Source organism: Papaver somniferum, chromosome 10, assembly GCF_003573695.1.
Source record: "Papaver somniferum cultivar HN1 chromosome 10, ASM357369v1, whole genome shotgun sequence".
In the NCBI taxonomy this organism is placed as follows: Eukaryota; Viridiplantae; Streptophyta; class Magnoliopsida; order Ranunculales; family Papaveraceae; genus Papaver; species Papaver somniferum.
In genome coordinates this window covers 33,769,669-33,783,928 of record NC_039367.1, presented here as the reverse complement: position 1 = coordinate 33,783,928, position 14,260 = coordinate 33,769,669, and the positions used below count along the sequence as shown (strand labels likewise).

The 14,260-nt window shown below is 34.5% G+C and overlaps 1 protein-coding gene and 1 long non-coding RNA gene across 3 annotated transcripts; both read right to left on the bottom strand.

Annotated features, from left to right (window-relative positions):
* LOC113318651 lies at positions 1-2,598 on the bottom strand. Its single transcript, XR_003344742.1, has 2 exons — positions 2,155-2,598; positions 1-1,847 (listed from the first exon to the last, which is right to left on the bottom strand). It is a non-coding gene; the product is annotated as an uncharacterized LOC113318651 (long non-coding RNA).
* Positions 2,599-5,402: 2,804 nt separating this feature from the next.
* On the bottom strand, positions 5,403-9,571 carry LOC113317592 (peroxidase 55-like). Of its 2 annotated transcripts, XM_026565757.1 has the most exons (4): positions 9,367-9,571; positions 8,522-8,658; positions 6,457-6,651; positions 5,403-6,311 (listed from the first exon to the last, which is right to left on the bottom strand). In XM_026565757.1, the coding sequence occupies exons 1-4, from the start codon at positions 9,368-9,370 to the stop codon at positions 5,748-5,750; spliced, it is 900 nt and encodes a 299-aa protein (XP_026421542.1). In that variant the 5' UTR covers positions 9,371-9,571; the 3' UTR covers positions 5,403-5,747. The 2 variants fall into 2 exon arrangements, with proteins under 2 accessions (XP_026421542.1, XP_026421541.1); XM_026565756.1 differs by lacking the exon at positions 9,367-9,571 and having other exon boundaries at positions 8,522-8,821.
* Between the last annotated feature and the right edge of the window lie 4,689 nt (positions 9,572-14,260).

The following is a 14,260-nucleotide window of genomic DNA, read 5'->3' as shown; positions in this document are numbered from 1 at the left end:
CTAAGCAAAAATGGAAATAAAGCAGATAGCTACAGAAGAGCTTAAGATTTACAGGACACAAATCAGGACACAGATTATTATACATGACACAACTATTACACTAACAAGAACACAAAGAACAAATTACAACAGGATAACTGCACAGAAAGATAACGGATACTAACATAAAAAGCAAACTGAAAACCAAAAAACTATCAAGAAAAAGAGCCATATGCTCTGATGAGTAAGTCTACACTGTGGTACTCATAGTCTTCTGTTATTCATTAGGGTCATAGAATCATCAGCCCATTTTTGCAACTCCCTTTCCCTTTGCTTTAGGGTCCAAATTGGCCTGAGATGCATAAGAGCCTTCACCACTGAACCACTGATGGGGATGTGATCTGATGCTAGTGTTCACTTGTTTATCCTCAATCACATGAATGTCTCTTGGAATCTCAGATACTTGTGGTGGCTGGAAGCTTAAATCTATCTCAGAAATCTTTAGTTTCTTTGAAGCTGGTAGTGGCACATCCCAATGGAAGAAAGATTGCATTGCTTACAGTTACTGATGTATGCTGAATCCATATTGGGAGGTTGTTGTGCTGAGATAGAAACACTCCAATTACCAGGTCTGTCCCTTTTATTGAATACCTTCCACATGTAGGAATCTTTGTTGGCACTGTTAGCATATGGGTATGGAAGTGTTGCTGCAATATGAATATCAACATGAGAGGGTCCAGCTGCTGCATTTAGAGAACAATCATTAGTCTGTTCCCTATTACCATTTTTTTTGTTGAGGCTCCACAAAACTTCCTTGACTATCATGATCCACTTGAAACTGCTTGAGGTAATCAGAGCAAGAAATCACAGAAGCTGCTTTCTCTGCATCAGAACTGGCTAAGCTATCCTCATCAAAACCTTCCATATCATATTGCATGTTCTGTTGTGCTAGCTATTGCAAATTCTCAATCTCCATTTGATGTTCATCAATATTTTGCATAGCTGACGTTACAACATCTGTTTCAGCTTGTTGCTCTTCAATCTGCTGCTAATACACCACAAACTGCTGGCAGTTTTCCAACTTATGCCCAATCACCTTGCAGAATCCACAGTAGTTGTTTGGAAAGTGATGGAATTGAAAGGTTAATTCATCAGTGTATCCCATCTCATTTTCAGCATAAACACTAAAAATGAGTCTTTGTATGAATCTTAGGTTGGCTCTACTAGTGATAGAGTAGCTCCCATTTGCTTTTCTCACAGGATAAGAAAAGGAAAGGATTTCTCCCATGCAAGATATGTACCTTCTTAAGTTGTCACTATTCACCTGAGCAAGTGTTAGATTGTGCACTGTGGTAAATAACTTCTCTTCAGTAGGAACCCAATCAACAATTCTCTCAGCTTTATCCCATTTTTTGATGCAGAATAAATCACCATAGACTACTCTTGTAGACACATCTATAACTCTATGTATTTCTTCTTCTCTTTCAAATCTCTCCAGAAACATACAGTCATTGACTGGTTTAAATGATAGTCCTCCATGAATCTTCCACTGAAAAAGAAGGGAATTTCTAACGTCCCAGATGTTTCTAGCAACTGGTTCAACAAAGACCCCTAACAGACAGCTTGTCCACAGTTGTTCATTGTTCATGAACCTAGGTGGAATGACTTCTTATAAAGCAAACTGCCTACCATTACTCAGACTCAGGGAGGCTTGTAAAAGTTTTGTTGACTGTGAGACATCACCATGCCAAACAACTTTCATGGTGATACTAGGGCTCAGCTGAAAAGCTACTTCAAAGTTTAGAATGGTAAGGAAAGAAATTTGGTGAGAAAATGTTGTAGAGATTTCAGGTAAAAGAAAGCATAACCTGGTTTGAGAAAACATATTTGAAAAGGTGATTAAATAGGGAAAATTAGGGTTTCAGCAAGAATAAAGAATTGTTCCACTTGGTTTCAATTAGGTAAATTGAAAATTGAACAACACAGAGCAAATTTAACATCGATTGGCTGAATAGGTAGGTTGATAATCAAATTCTAACAGATGTAAGAAGAACAAAGGTATTGCAACATATGTCCAATATGGGAGCTAAAATTGATAAACAGACCACCAAATCCGGCAACAGAGGGCTGAATAATTAGAGAATCAGACTGAAATGGGATAATCATAATCATTACCTGACATAGTAGATTGAAAATCAAACGCAACCGTGTAGATTTTGCAAAGCTTCTGAACAATTTCTCGACTGCCACCACCACTACCAAGCTTCAAATATAAAATTAGATCTAACCCTAATAAAATATGACCCTGTTGAGCAAAAGAACTAGAGATTTAAGTGCTTCCCTACCATCAGAGCCTATGAACGTCTTATTAGTCGCTCATGGCAGAGGGAGAAACCAGAAGGAAAAGGGAGAAGAAAGAAAGAAAACTCGAAAAAGAATCGGTTCTTTCATGGGAAAGCATTCAATAAAAATGAATTTGATAAACTAGTTACACCTACAGATGAGCTTAGTATTATTTTACTATTAACTAAAGTTCATTAGAAGTTTTTTTTTTTATCAAACAGCTTCATTTTTATTTTGGACCTATGTTACAATGATGCATTAGCATTAGCATTAGACATCCCGCTTAGGATGGGAAAGATTAGATCGATTATTTACCAGTTTTGTCTGGCTAAGCATCAGATAAACCAATATTTATTCTTATGTTGCCATAATAATTTGTGGTTATTTTTATTTAAGAAATAAGATAGTGAAGACGATTTGGAGTATTCATTTTTTTTGAAATAAAAAATCTGGAGTATTCTAGCTTTTATTTTTTGGTGGAATATTTGGAGAGAAAGAAATAATCTTATTTACAACAGTAAGAATCTATGAATCGACTCATAATCTTTACTAAAGTATTCTTTTTAACTGGGCAAGCGCACAATTTTTCTTTTTTGAAGACTTCAATTTGTAATTGTAATGATGTTATTGAAAGCAACAAGCCCATTTTGTATCCTTTGGATTTGATCTCTATTTTTTGGTATACTTTTTTGTGTCAATTCTTTGTTGACTACCTAGTTTTATTGAAGTTTGCCATATAATTTTCAAAAACAAAAAATAATTAGATTTCTCGTGCTAATAATGTATAATGATCTTAAAATAATCCCACATAAGACATACGCATATTAATATAATACGATTAGATTTCTTGGACTAATGATGTAGGATGATCTTAAAATGCAAACTTGTCTTTTCGAAAATCAACATAATATGACTAGATTTTTTAGGCTAATAATATGTTCTAAGAAACTTATTTATTTATTTTTTCGAGAAGAAAAGGTTGTATTAAAAGTGAAAGATATGTACAGCTGGTTGAGTCAAAAGACTCCCATAAAAGAAAAACAACAACTAATTACAGATACATCATGATGATTAGTAAATTAACTTAGAAAGTAGCCCATGCATTTACCAAGTTTTTCTTTTATTTCCATGTGTTTGAGCAAAATGTAACAACGAGATTTTAATGTTAATGAAATTTGATAATACCAACGAGAACTTGTTGTAGTACTGAACTGTTTAAGCCAAACATTTTTTGTAGGTATGTAGAGCTTTGTAAGAGGAACTGTTAGAATATATCGAGGAGGTTAAGTTCAAGATAAAGTCAACGATCAAGATGAAGTGACCAAGACCCAAGCTATAAGTTAGAGTCCAAAATGAAGTGATCAAGACTCAAGCTTACTAGAAGATCGACAGAGATCAAACAATACAAAAGATTGATGGAGATCGAGATAAGTTTCCATGAATAAAAGATCTTGTGTAATTTAGTTAGTTTTCTATATAGGAAAGTATCTAATTAATCTCAAGAATAAGATAATATTTATTTACATATTCACACTATAAATAAAGAATGTCGTTGTAATTATAAATCATTCCAGTACAATCAGTATGGAGATCAATAATATTTCACCCTTCAGGGTTTTGTCCGTAGACTTAAGTCGAGTTGACCGAACCACGTTAAATCTCTTGTCTCATTTCATTTCTCTTAAATCGATGATCCCTCAATACTCATAATTTATTGGGAACAAATCCTCAAAATATTAACTTCAAATCGGTATCATTTATTTTTTATTCATACAAAAAAAACGACTAAAGCTTGAGATAGTGTGAAAATAAGAGTGTGAAAGGATCCTCCCTCTAAATCTATATATACATAAATGTAATTTACCAGACATCAAGGTTTAAAGGGTGATAATGCCTGACATTACGAATAATGTTTGTTGCGACTGTTGTGGCACACCACTATCTAGCACTCTGAAAATGAGCCGTTGAAAATCAATGGATTTTTTACCATTAAAATTAATATTGATAGATGGTGAGATTTAATACTCCAGAATGCACTCATTTTTGATAAAACGTGTAGCTTCGTAAGAAGAATATATATCCCAAAATATTAGTTTCAAATCCGTTATTGTTTGCTCTATGTTCATAAATGTGTGAGATAATGTCCATTTGTTTCTTTATTGACTCGGAATTGCTTCACCATCTAAATTTTCTTCACCATCTCGCTCAACCCCGGTCAGATGTCCGACAAACATCAACTCCTACGGTTTTTTTTTTCATTTTTTAATGCCTAATCCTTAGAGCAACTGCAGTGGTGCGATCAAAACCAAAGATCAAAGATCAAAAAAAAGACCAAATTTTGGGTTTAGTCCGTGTTGTGACGCAACGGTACATGATTAAAATTTCGTCAGGCGGACTTTAAAAGTCCGCCCCATTTTTTTTTCGTAAAATTTCATCAGGCGGACTTTAAAAGTCCACCCCATTTTTTGTAACTTTCATCAGGCGGACTTAAAAAGTCCGCCCCATTTTTTTTTTCGTAAAATTTCATCAGGCGGACTTTAAAAGTCCGTCCCATTTTTTGTAACTTTCATCATTCTTTTTCTTTTTTATTTAATTTGAATTTTCATCGGGCGTAATTTAAATCTCCGCCCGTTAACAAGCGTACTTTAAATTTACGCCCAGCAACAAGCGTACTTTAAATTTACGCCCGACTATATTAGAATTTGGGATTTGGTCGCGACCATATTTGGTCTGGAATTTGATCTTTACTCCGTCCCACTGTGTTACGATCTCATCCCAAATTTTTGGTTATACTTGTCCACTGTGGATGCTCTTAGGGTGATATGACTCGTAAATCCGATACGCATTGGCGGGACACATACATGATTAATAGATTCAAAAAAAAGTTTCAACAACCCTGAACCTAATAATAATTGAGTCGATAAAATAATGTCGAATTCAGAAGGATCATACGATACACAAACTCCCTATTATCTGAGTTTTGATGGAAAACGAATCAGGAATCTTCTTTTATCAATATAAAATACAAATGCTTGGGATATTCTCCTCTTATATACAAAACGACGCAAATAGAAAAGTTAGGGACGCTAAATTCATTTTTATTAGTGAAGTACAAAAACGATACCAGTTGAGTCATTTTCAATTTCTAAATGACAACCGTTTGCTTCATAGCCTACCAAAGAATCTTCTTTAGTTACATTTTGGTGAAATTTAAAGAATACTATGTACAAAGACGGATGAAGAGGAGTTCAATTCTATTAAGATGCTTTAAAATCTATAGTTCTTTCATTCATGGTATTGGCAAAAGAATTAAACTGAAAAGCAAACATTCAATAGATGGGGAATTCACATGTATGTAGCTCCTAACAAACAGTAAATTACCCTCTTATTATGCTCACAGTGGCATAGTAATTGATAAATTCTGATCAGTTGAATTTCTTGCAATCCCTTCTGATTTCACCCTCATTTCCGGACTTAACACCAACTCTTCCCAATTTCACCATGGCTTTTGCAAATTCCTGAAAGAACAATTCTTGGTCTTGGGAGTACCTATAAACTAGTTTACGAGAGAGATAATTTTCATCAAAAGCCAAATAATGGTCCGTCAAGAGCAAGCCTTTCCGTTGTCGTAAGCTCTTGTAAAACTTATTATCAAACACAAACTCAGAAGTTTGATCAAGTGCTTCAGCAACATTTCTGTCTATCTTCGGAAACGGACAGCTAAGAATTACCTTTTCTCGTATTTTAGAGTTCAATGTGGTGTCGTTGTGGAAGATACGACTAGCAAATTCTATACAATGTGTGAAACCTATGGTGTGTGCTCCAGATAATGTTACGAGATCGGTAGTTGAGAGTCCAATCGATTCGAATCCACGGATGAGAGTTGTTATGTTTTCGTCAGACTTTGGCATGAGTAGTTGAGCTTCAGTTGCATTGGAGATGAGTCCATCTCTTCTTCCTTTCTCAACCTGCCAGTGCGGACCCTCCCACTGTTCACAACAAAGAAGTCACACGTCAAATCCTTTAACATCTTTGCCACGCCAATTTTGCCTTTAACTAATGTTGGGAAAGTTGCAACATAAAACTGAATCAACGTTTTTCTTTTATTAGCATTATAAGATGCAGATAACTTACCCAGTGTACGACATCACGTGCTAAGATAGCAAGGATATCCGAGCATGAGACTACCCCGGGACATTCTTTTTCTAACGCCGCCTTAGCCTTGTCAACAATGTCAAACGCATCTCCAGCTAAAGAAAGGTTGATAGATGCGTTTCTCTCAGAATTATCGGCCTCCGTTGGTAAGATCAAAACAGAACCATCACAACCCTACGAACAAAAGTACTGATTAGCTTCACCTTTACAAGTTGGATAGAATAAGTTGAAAAGAAGCGATTGTTCATTCAACTCGGTTCATAAAACGGATCGATATCAACATATATAACATGATTCAATTCAAATTAGATATTTAGTCCTGTGAGGTCCCCTACTGCCACGGACTATTTTAGTTAGTCCATGACGGTCTATATGGTTTTATAATGTTAGGTATTAATACAATATCTCTTTTGTTCATGAAAATTTCTTGGTGAATTTCAATTACAGTCTCGGGGAATTCAGTGGAGCTCTTATACATGCAAGTAGACTCACTGTACTAGAAGGAACCTACAACAATTTTGCAGTATATTAAGAACTAATTAGAACAATAATATTCAAAACAAACTACATTATAACTTCTGGCATATAATGTGACTGAATATATTATGTGCCCAAATGAGAAATTGGTCTACTAATCTCTGAAAAAATAACCAGAAATGCAACATCCAGGTGGAATAATGTCAAAAGCGGCAGAAAGACATTCAAATTTGCAGATCACAAAGAATGAACAAAACGACACACATGCCAAATTTCAATTGTCATCTCACATGAATTAGGACAACCATGCATCACATTAACTGCAGAAACATAACCACTAGTAAGAGTAAGGGGAGAACATCGACTACAATGAAGACTGAGAAAACAACGAGAACTGGAACAGTTGTAAATGAAGTAACAAGAAGAACCAGACTGCAACAAAAACACAATGACTGTAACCAAAACAACAAGAAGTGCAAGATGAAGAGTAAAAGCAACAAGAAGGATAATAACATAAACAGTGCAGGAAACTCGCCAAATGATGTGAAAAAGACAACGGAGGAATTCTCTAACAAAACAATGGCAAAAGCTAAAAAGAACCTTCAGAAAATATGAAAGCGACTACCACAATCTAAATTCACTACAATCACATCTACCAACAGAGTAACCAAGAGAAAAGTAAAACAAAATTAAGGTGGATGACAGAAATAAGAAATAAACAATAAGTTAATAAGAAAAAGAAAACATCTCAAGAGATCCAGAATTTGGCCATAGTTGATCATAATAATAGAGTTTCGAAAACAAAGTTGATAAACATGAAACTGAAATGTTGTGAAAGAGAAATAGGTCTACTAATCTCAGAAAAAAGAGAGCTTATTATCTTTGATGAAGAATGAAGAAATAACTAGAAATGCAACATCCAGGTGCAATAATGTCAAAAGCGGCAGAAAGACATTCAAATTTGCAAATCACAACAACGAACAAAACGACACCCATGCCAAATTTCAATTCTTATTTCACATGAAGTAGGACAACCATGCATCACATTGACTGCAGAAACATTTCCACTAGTAAGAGTAAGGAGAGAACACCCACTACAGCAAAGACTGAGAAAACGAGAACTAGAACAGTTTTAAATGAAGTAACAGGAAGAACCAGACTGCAACAAAAACACCATGAGTGTAACCAAAACAACAAGAAGTGCAACATGAAGAGTAAAAGAAACAAGAAGGATAATAACATCAACAATGCAGGGAACTCGCCAAATGATGTAAAAAAGACTACGGAAGAATTCTGTAATAACAATGTCTTTCAAAATATATGAACGCAACTACAGCAGTCTGAATTCACTACAATCACATCTACCAACAGAGCAACCAAGGAAAAAGAAACACAAAATTAGGGTGGATGACAGAAATAAGAAATACAAACAGTAAGTTGATCAAGAAAAAAAAAACATCTCAAGAAATCCATAATTTGGTTAATAGAGCTTCGAAAACAAAGTTGATAAACATGAAGCTAAAATGTTGTGAAAGAGAAATAGAGAAATCTATATATGTATTTATACCTGAACATAGCAATCATGGAAGAACAGCCTAAGAATACCCGGTATGATGATGTTGCGAGGAATTGGAGACATCTTTTTCACTAGTTCTTCATATATAATATCTTCGACTCGAGGACAGGATTCATCATAAAACCCCACTGAAAGAGATGATGAAGAAGCAGAATTCAGAAATGAAAGTGAACAAATATTGAATAAAACAAACACTATGATCATAACCACACGCCCCATTCTTTCTCTCTGTGTGTATATCTCTCAAATGGTTGTATATATCTTCACAATAAGGTCATCAAATTTATAGCATTTGTTCATAAGAAACCAATGGAAGAAAGAAAAAGAAAGTGTATCTAAAAAATGATAAAAATTAAGTTGAAAAAGAAAAAGAGAATGCCAGAGAATATGCACACAAATGGATAGAAAAATTAATGGGTTTGGAACCATTTAACCATCTATCTATTGTTTGGTTGAGGTTTCCATTAGGCATTAAGTTTTGCTTACTCAGAATGCAAGTCCATTTGTAGTATGTAACTTTTGAATTTGTTAAAGAAACTCACAAATATGGAGTGATTGATTAGAGAGTGCTAAGTGATTGCGACAGAGAGTAGTCATTCTTTGCTAACAACGAGTGCAAGTCCAATTCACAACAGTTGGCATTGTAATTAACGCGAGGGGTGTGCATTTTTGGTAAGTAACTAGGTGAAGGATTTTGAATTTGTTGGTTGACAAAATTCACAAATACTCAAGTAATTCAAATGAAACTTTAAATGATTAAACCAAACCCAAATCCCTAAAATTAATTATTCAGTAACCCTAATTTCAGTGTTGATGCGTGGGTTAGAAGAACTTACCCATTTTGACGATCTGAAGCCTTTTTCTCTCGGTTTTTCAACTTTGATCATGGTGAAAAGAAACCCAATTAGGTCACTGAGTTGTCTTCTTCTTCTTCCATTAATGGTACCAAATAATATTTTCACCCGTTTTCTCTGTGTTCTTTCGAATTTTCTTCTCTCCTTTCTCTCGACGGGAACAAGGTAAGTAAACTCACAGTCACAGTAGCAAATTCATTTTCACTCGCTTTGGGTTGTGGGGCTTACTTCTGTCATGTAAGGCAGATGTTGCTTGTCTAGAACACGACCGAAAAAACAAAATGTCCTAAAAAAATGTCATGTTAATGGCCTAAATGGTTGCTCAACCGGTTAATTCATTTTGAACTAGAAGGTCCGGGGACTCTTAATCAATAAAAAATAAGATGTCGACGATTTTTAAACCCGGATCACATGGATCATTACCTAATGACCATACATCATTATCCAATGACTTTACTATTAAACTACATCAATATTGGTTATTAGTAATTAAGCTCCAGATATTTATGTGCATCACTTAAGAAAATGTGCATTGTTCTTGGATTTTCTTGCAGTTTTCATGAACTGTGTCCTTTTCCCTGCCTCTCAAAACGGATTCATTTCGTTTTTTTAACGCCTCTTTAATAAATGTCATTGTTGTTCGATTGTCTTTACTCTTCAAGTTTGTCTTGGAATCTGAAATTATTTGGTTGAAATGCATTATAAACATCCATTCATATTTATTTTATATATATCTTTATTAAATATAACAACCATTTAATCAACAACATTTTATACGATGTAGATAGTTTATCAAAGCCATTTTAAACTCACTAGAATACCAAGTGATGTGATGAAACCTGAATCACTGATTTGTTGTTTTGCAACTCACTCGGAAGAGAGATTAAAGAGAAAATTTTGTTTTTTGTAAAAAGATTTTCTTTAAGAAAAAAACTAATTCTTCACGTTTTCATTATGGAAGATTTTTCATCTTTTTCTTGAAGGTTCGTTGCTTGAAAGAATCAAAACAGACAAGATGAGAGATTATTTAGACAAGACGATAACAAGTTTATTAATATTGATATTTCCTAAACAATTTTGATGAATAAATTCCAATCCTTCTTTTGTATTACGATTAGATGTAGTCGAAAAATATTGGTTAAAAGATCTATGTCAACATCAATATGAATATTTCTCATCATGACCTTATTTAATATATCAAGAGACACTTGTTCTTTCTGAAGAAAGAGATCTACATTAAGAGCAATATCTTCAAGTTGTTTTCCAATACTGGCAAAAACTTCGAGAGGCTTCAAACTTCTTGGAGGTACAACAAGAAGTTCTTCTACTGATTTGATAAGATCGGTCATTGAATAAATTTGTCTCATCTTGTTCTGGTGATACGTTATGAGAGAAAGAACTCTGGTTCATAGATTTCATGTCGCTACAAACACAGGCTTATTAAGTCTTTCCCGTGTTTTTCTACTCTCGAATTGAGAATAAGAGGGTACCAAGTAAACCACCGATTTTTTTGTTCGGAAACCCGATATGTAAACAAGTTTTCTTAGACGGTCTCAAAAATCAATATTCATGAATCAACCTAGTATGTACTCGAATTGTATCCGAACCGAATTGCAACAAGAGTAAGTTTTGTAATCTATATTTTGAGATACGAATTCTTAAGAATAAATCATGTAGGTTCAGTGTAGTCTTTTAGGCTTAAAATATGTCTAGGTTGTTGTTTAACGTGCTACTTGTGATATTTATATTATAAAGATAAACAATATAATGTGGAAAAGAAATAACACAAGACACCAGAAGTTTTCTTAACGAGGAAATTGCAATGTGCAAAAAACCCTGGGACCTAGTCCAAAACTTGAACACCATATTATATTAAGCCTCTATCAACACTAACGTACTATCAGACCTCAAAATGGAATGTGGTTGAGACCTAAACGTCCCTACGAGCAATTCAGATTCAGTTTTGCTCTTTTACATCTCTTAGATATCTTAGGACCCTACGTAACACGGTTCTTGTAGCTGATGTCCTTTACAAGAAATGAGCATTGTTCAAGTTTTTAGTTTATAAGTTCAAGTTCGCTAACTGAGCAGATCAGTTTATGAGCATAAAAACTAACTTGGCGACTCCTTATTGGTTGAATTCTTCTTTGCAATGTTCATCATAATACTAAAGTATGACATGTCTCAGTATATAGAATGGTAGATAATATGACTAAATATGATAGTCAGTATTCACATACTTTGTTGATGAAGTTTCCGTTGACATCGTTGTTCTTCAATCTTCAGGTTCGATTGGTGAATTCCGATACTCAACTACCACGCTTTATTCCAAATCCTATACAAAATCTAGTAAACCATAAATCAAGATGTAGTTTTGATCATCTAAATTTGACGACAATCCTGCATGCCAAAACTTGTGAGTATGACAGAGCTATGCTCTAATAATCTCCCCCTTGTCAATTTTAGTGACAAAACTATCAATTTCATGCTTGATTTGAATTTCGAGATCAATCAAAAACAAGCTTGGACTCGAAAATTATTTTTTGTACATCAACAATTGGAAATAAAAGAGTACCAAGTATACTACTAACTTTTTTGTTCGGAAACCTGTGTGGACAAAACCTAATACAATAGCAAGTAAGTCAAAGTAAAGACCCTTGAAGAAAATTATATATTAAGTTTTTCCCTTACTCTTTCACAAAAAACATGTATAGACCAAAGGTCTATGAACCCGATTGTGGAGAAGAGTTCTTGGACGGTCTCAAAAATCAATACCAAAGATTAATCTAGTTGCATATGAATTAAGATGATTTGAATTCTAACAAGTACAAATACTTGCAATCTATCTTTCAAGATATGAATTCAACAAGAATGAGTCTTGTTTTTTATTTTAAATAATAAAGACTTAAACTATTTAGATTGATTACATACTACTTGTGTTATTTATATAATAAAGATAAAAATATAATGCAGAAAAGGAAAAACACATGACAACAAAGGTTTTGTTAATGAGGAAGACTGCACCTGTAAAAGAAAACCAGTACCTCGTCTACCTTTGAACACCACACAATATTAAATCGCTACAAATACTAGCCTATTATCAGACTTCATACTGGAGTATAGTTGGGACTGAATTAATCCTCCAAGCAACCAGCTACAGACGTGTTCCTTACATCTCTTGAACCTTGCGAGATTCCACGCACTTGATTCCCTTAGTTGACGTCCATTACAACCTAAGAGTTGCTTCAACGTCAAAGAAGACTATTGATAACTATCTGCCTCTAATAGACAAACCAATTTGATTTTCCTTTTGACATGTTTTAATATAGGCTTGGAAATCTGTTTGCAGTAGAAAACGTCGAGCAAACCTCACGAATATGGAACACTTATACTCAGTTAGCTGAGAAGCCTGGATTACTAACCACTACCCAAGAACAAACCAAATAAATCAAAGATGAGTTTATATATCTATCTTGAGGAATCACAAAGTCTAAGGCTAAGAAAACTTTGTGATTTCCATCTATCTCATTCCTGATCCAAGATTACAGAAACCTTAAAGATCAATAAGAATAAGATTTGGATTCAAGATAGTATGATCGTGCTTCATGAATCCCTAAGAGAAATCTTCAAAGTCGTATTCTAAAATATAGTTCTCTGAAGAACCTAGGTTATAGAGGACGAATCTAGCTTTAAAAATAGGGCACAAGTCACGAACGGCTTTGTTATTTGTATTTTGTGCATTTACTAACCATGTCGATTATTTTCAAGTGCGATAAAATTATTTCTACGAGATAATTAACATTTGATCAATCCTCTGAAAACACTAGGCTTATTTGATCACATGATTATGACTCAAGGTTAATGTCCTAAGTGTTCATGAAAATGATTGTTAATCTTTTAAGTTCAAATCGACTAGTTTCGGCTAACCAACTTAAACATAGTCCTTATACATGGTTCGGTTACGGTTTCACCTTACCAGAGTGTATATCTTGTTTATGTAAATCAGATTCAAAGATTCATCTAATGGTGGATATTGATGGCTTGGTTCTAAAGCTATCTTAGCTTAAACCTAAAAAACATATGCTTTGAATGTCTATAAAAAGTGAACTTCAAGCAATTGGGATCTTTGAATCTCGACACAACTTTTCGGTGTGTTCTAGTTGTATCTAGCGTCGTCATTTTCCTAACCATTTTATGGTTTAGTAATTACAAAGACTTCATAGGGATTCGTGAAGCCAGATCCAATTATCTTTTCTTGATAACTCGAGTATCCTGATCTTGATCGATTGTTGAGCTGCTCATTTGATCACGATAGATAGAAATCACTAAAGTTATATTCATTTCAAACTTTGTTGATTCATATATATGCTTAATCAGTGGGAGGAAGATTGGTTTAAAGTCTTCAATTGAGTTGAAGCAAATCTTAGTTGGTGTGATGTCAACTACGAGAATTAATTGCACGGAGTCATGCTGGGACGCAGAAGGCGTAAGGAGTGCGACTGTACCTTAATCGGTGGGATACCTTTTAGGCCTCAAATATATTCCAGTCCGAAGTTAATTGGTAGTATTCTAGTGTCTGTAGCGACTTCATACAGTTTGGTGTACTTGGACTAGGTCCCGTGGTTTTTCTGCATTTGCGGTTTCCTCGTTAACAAAACTTCTGGGGCCTGTGGTATTTACTTTTTCGCATTATATTGTTTATCTTGATAATTGAAATATCACAGGTTGTGCGCTAATCAATTATATTAGATACATCCGACCTAGTTTGTTGGATACAACTTGATTGATTCTTGAACATTGGTCTTTGGTACCGTCCAAGTTATGGAGGTAGAGAGAGGGAGAGAGAGAGAGAGAGAGGGAGATGGGGGGGGGGGGG

Excerpts from the sequence above, each read along its gene's own strand:
- LOC113317592 (XM_026565756.1), bottom strand. The coding sequence starts at position 8,749 with ATGGGGCGTGTGGTTATGATCATAGTGTTTGTTTTATTCAATATTTGT. Across the intron at positions 6,652-8,521 it reads TCCATGATTGCTATGTTCAG|GGTTGTGATGGTTCTGTTTT; the intron begins GTATAAATACAT and ends TTTTGTTCGTAG. Across the intron at positions 6,312-6,456 it reads CACGTGATGTCGTACACTGG|TGGGAGGGTCCGCACTGGCA; the intron begins GTAAGTTATCTG and ends TGTTGTGAACAG.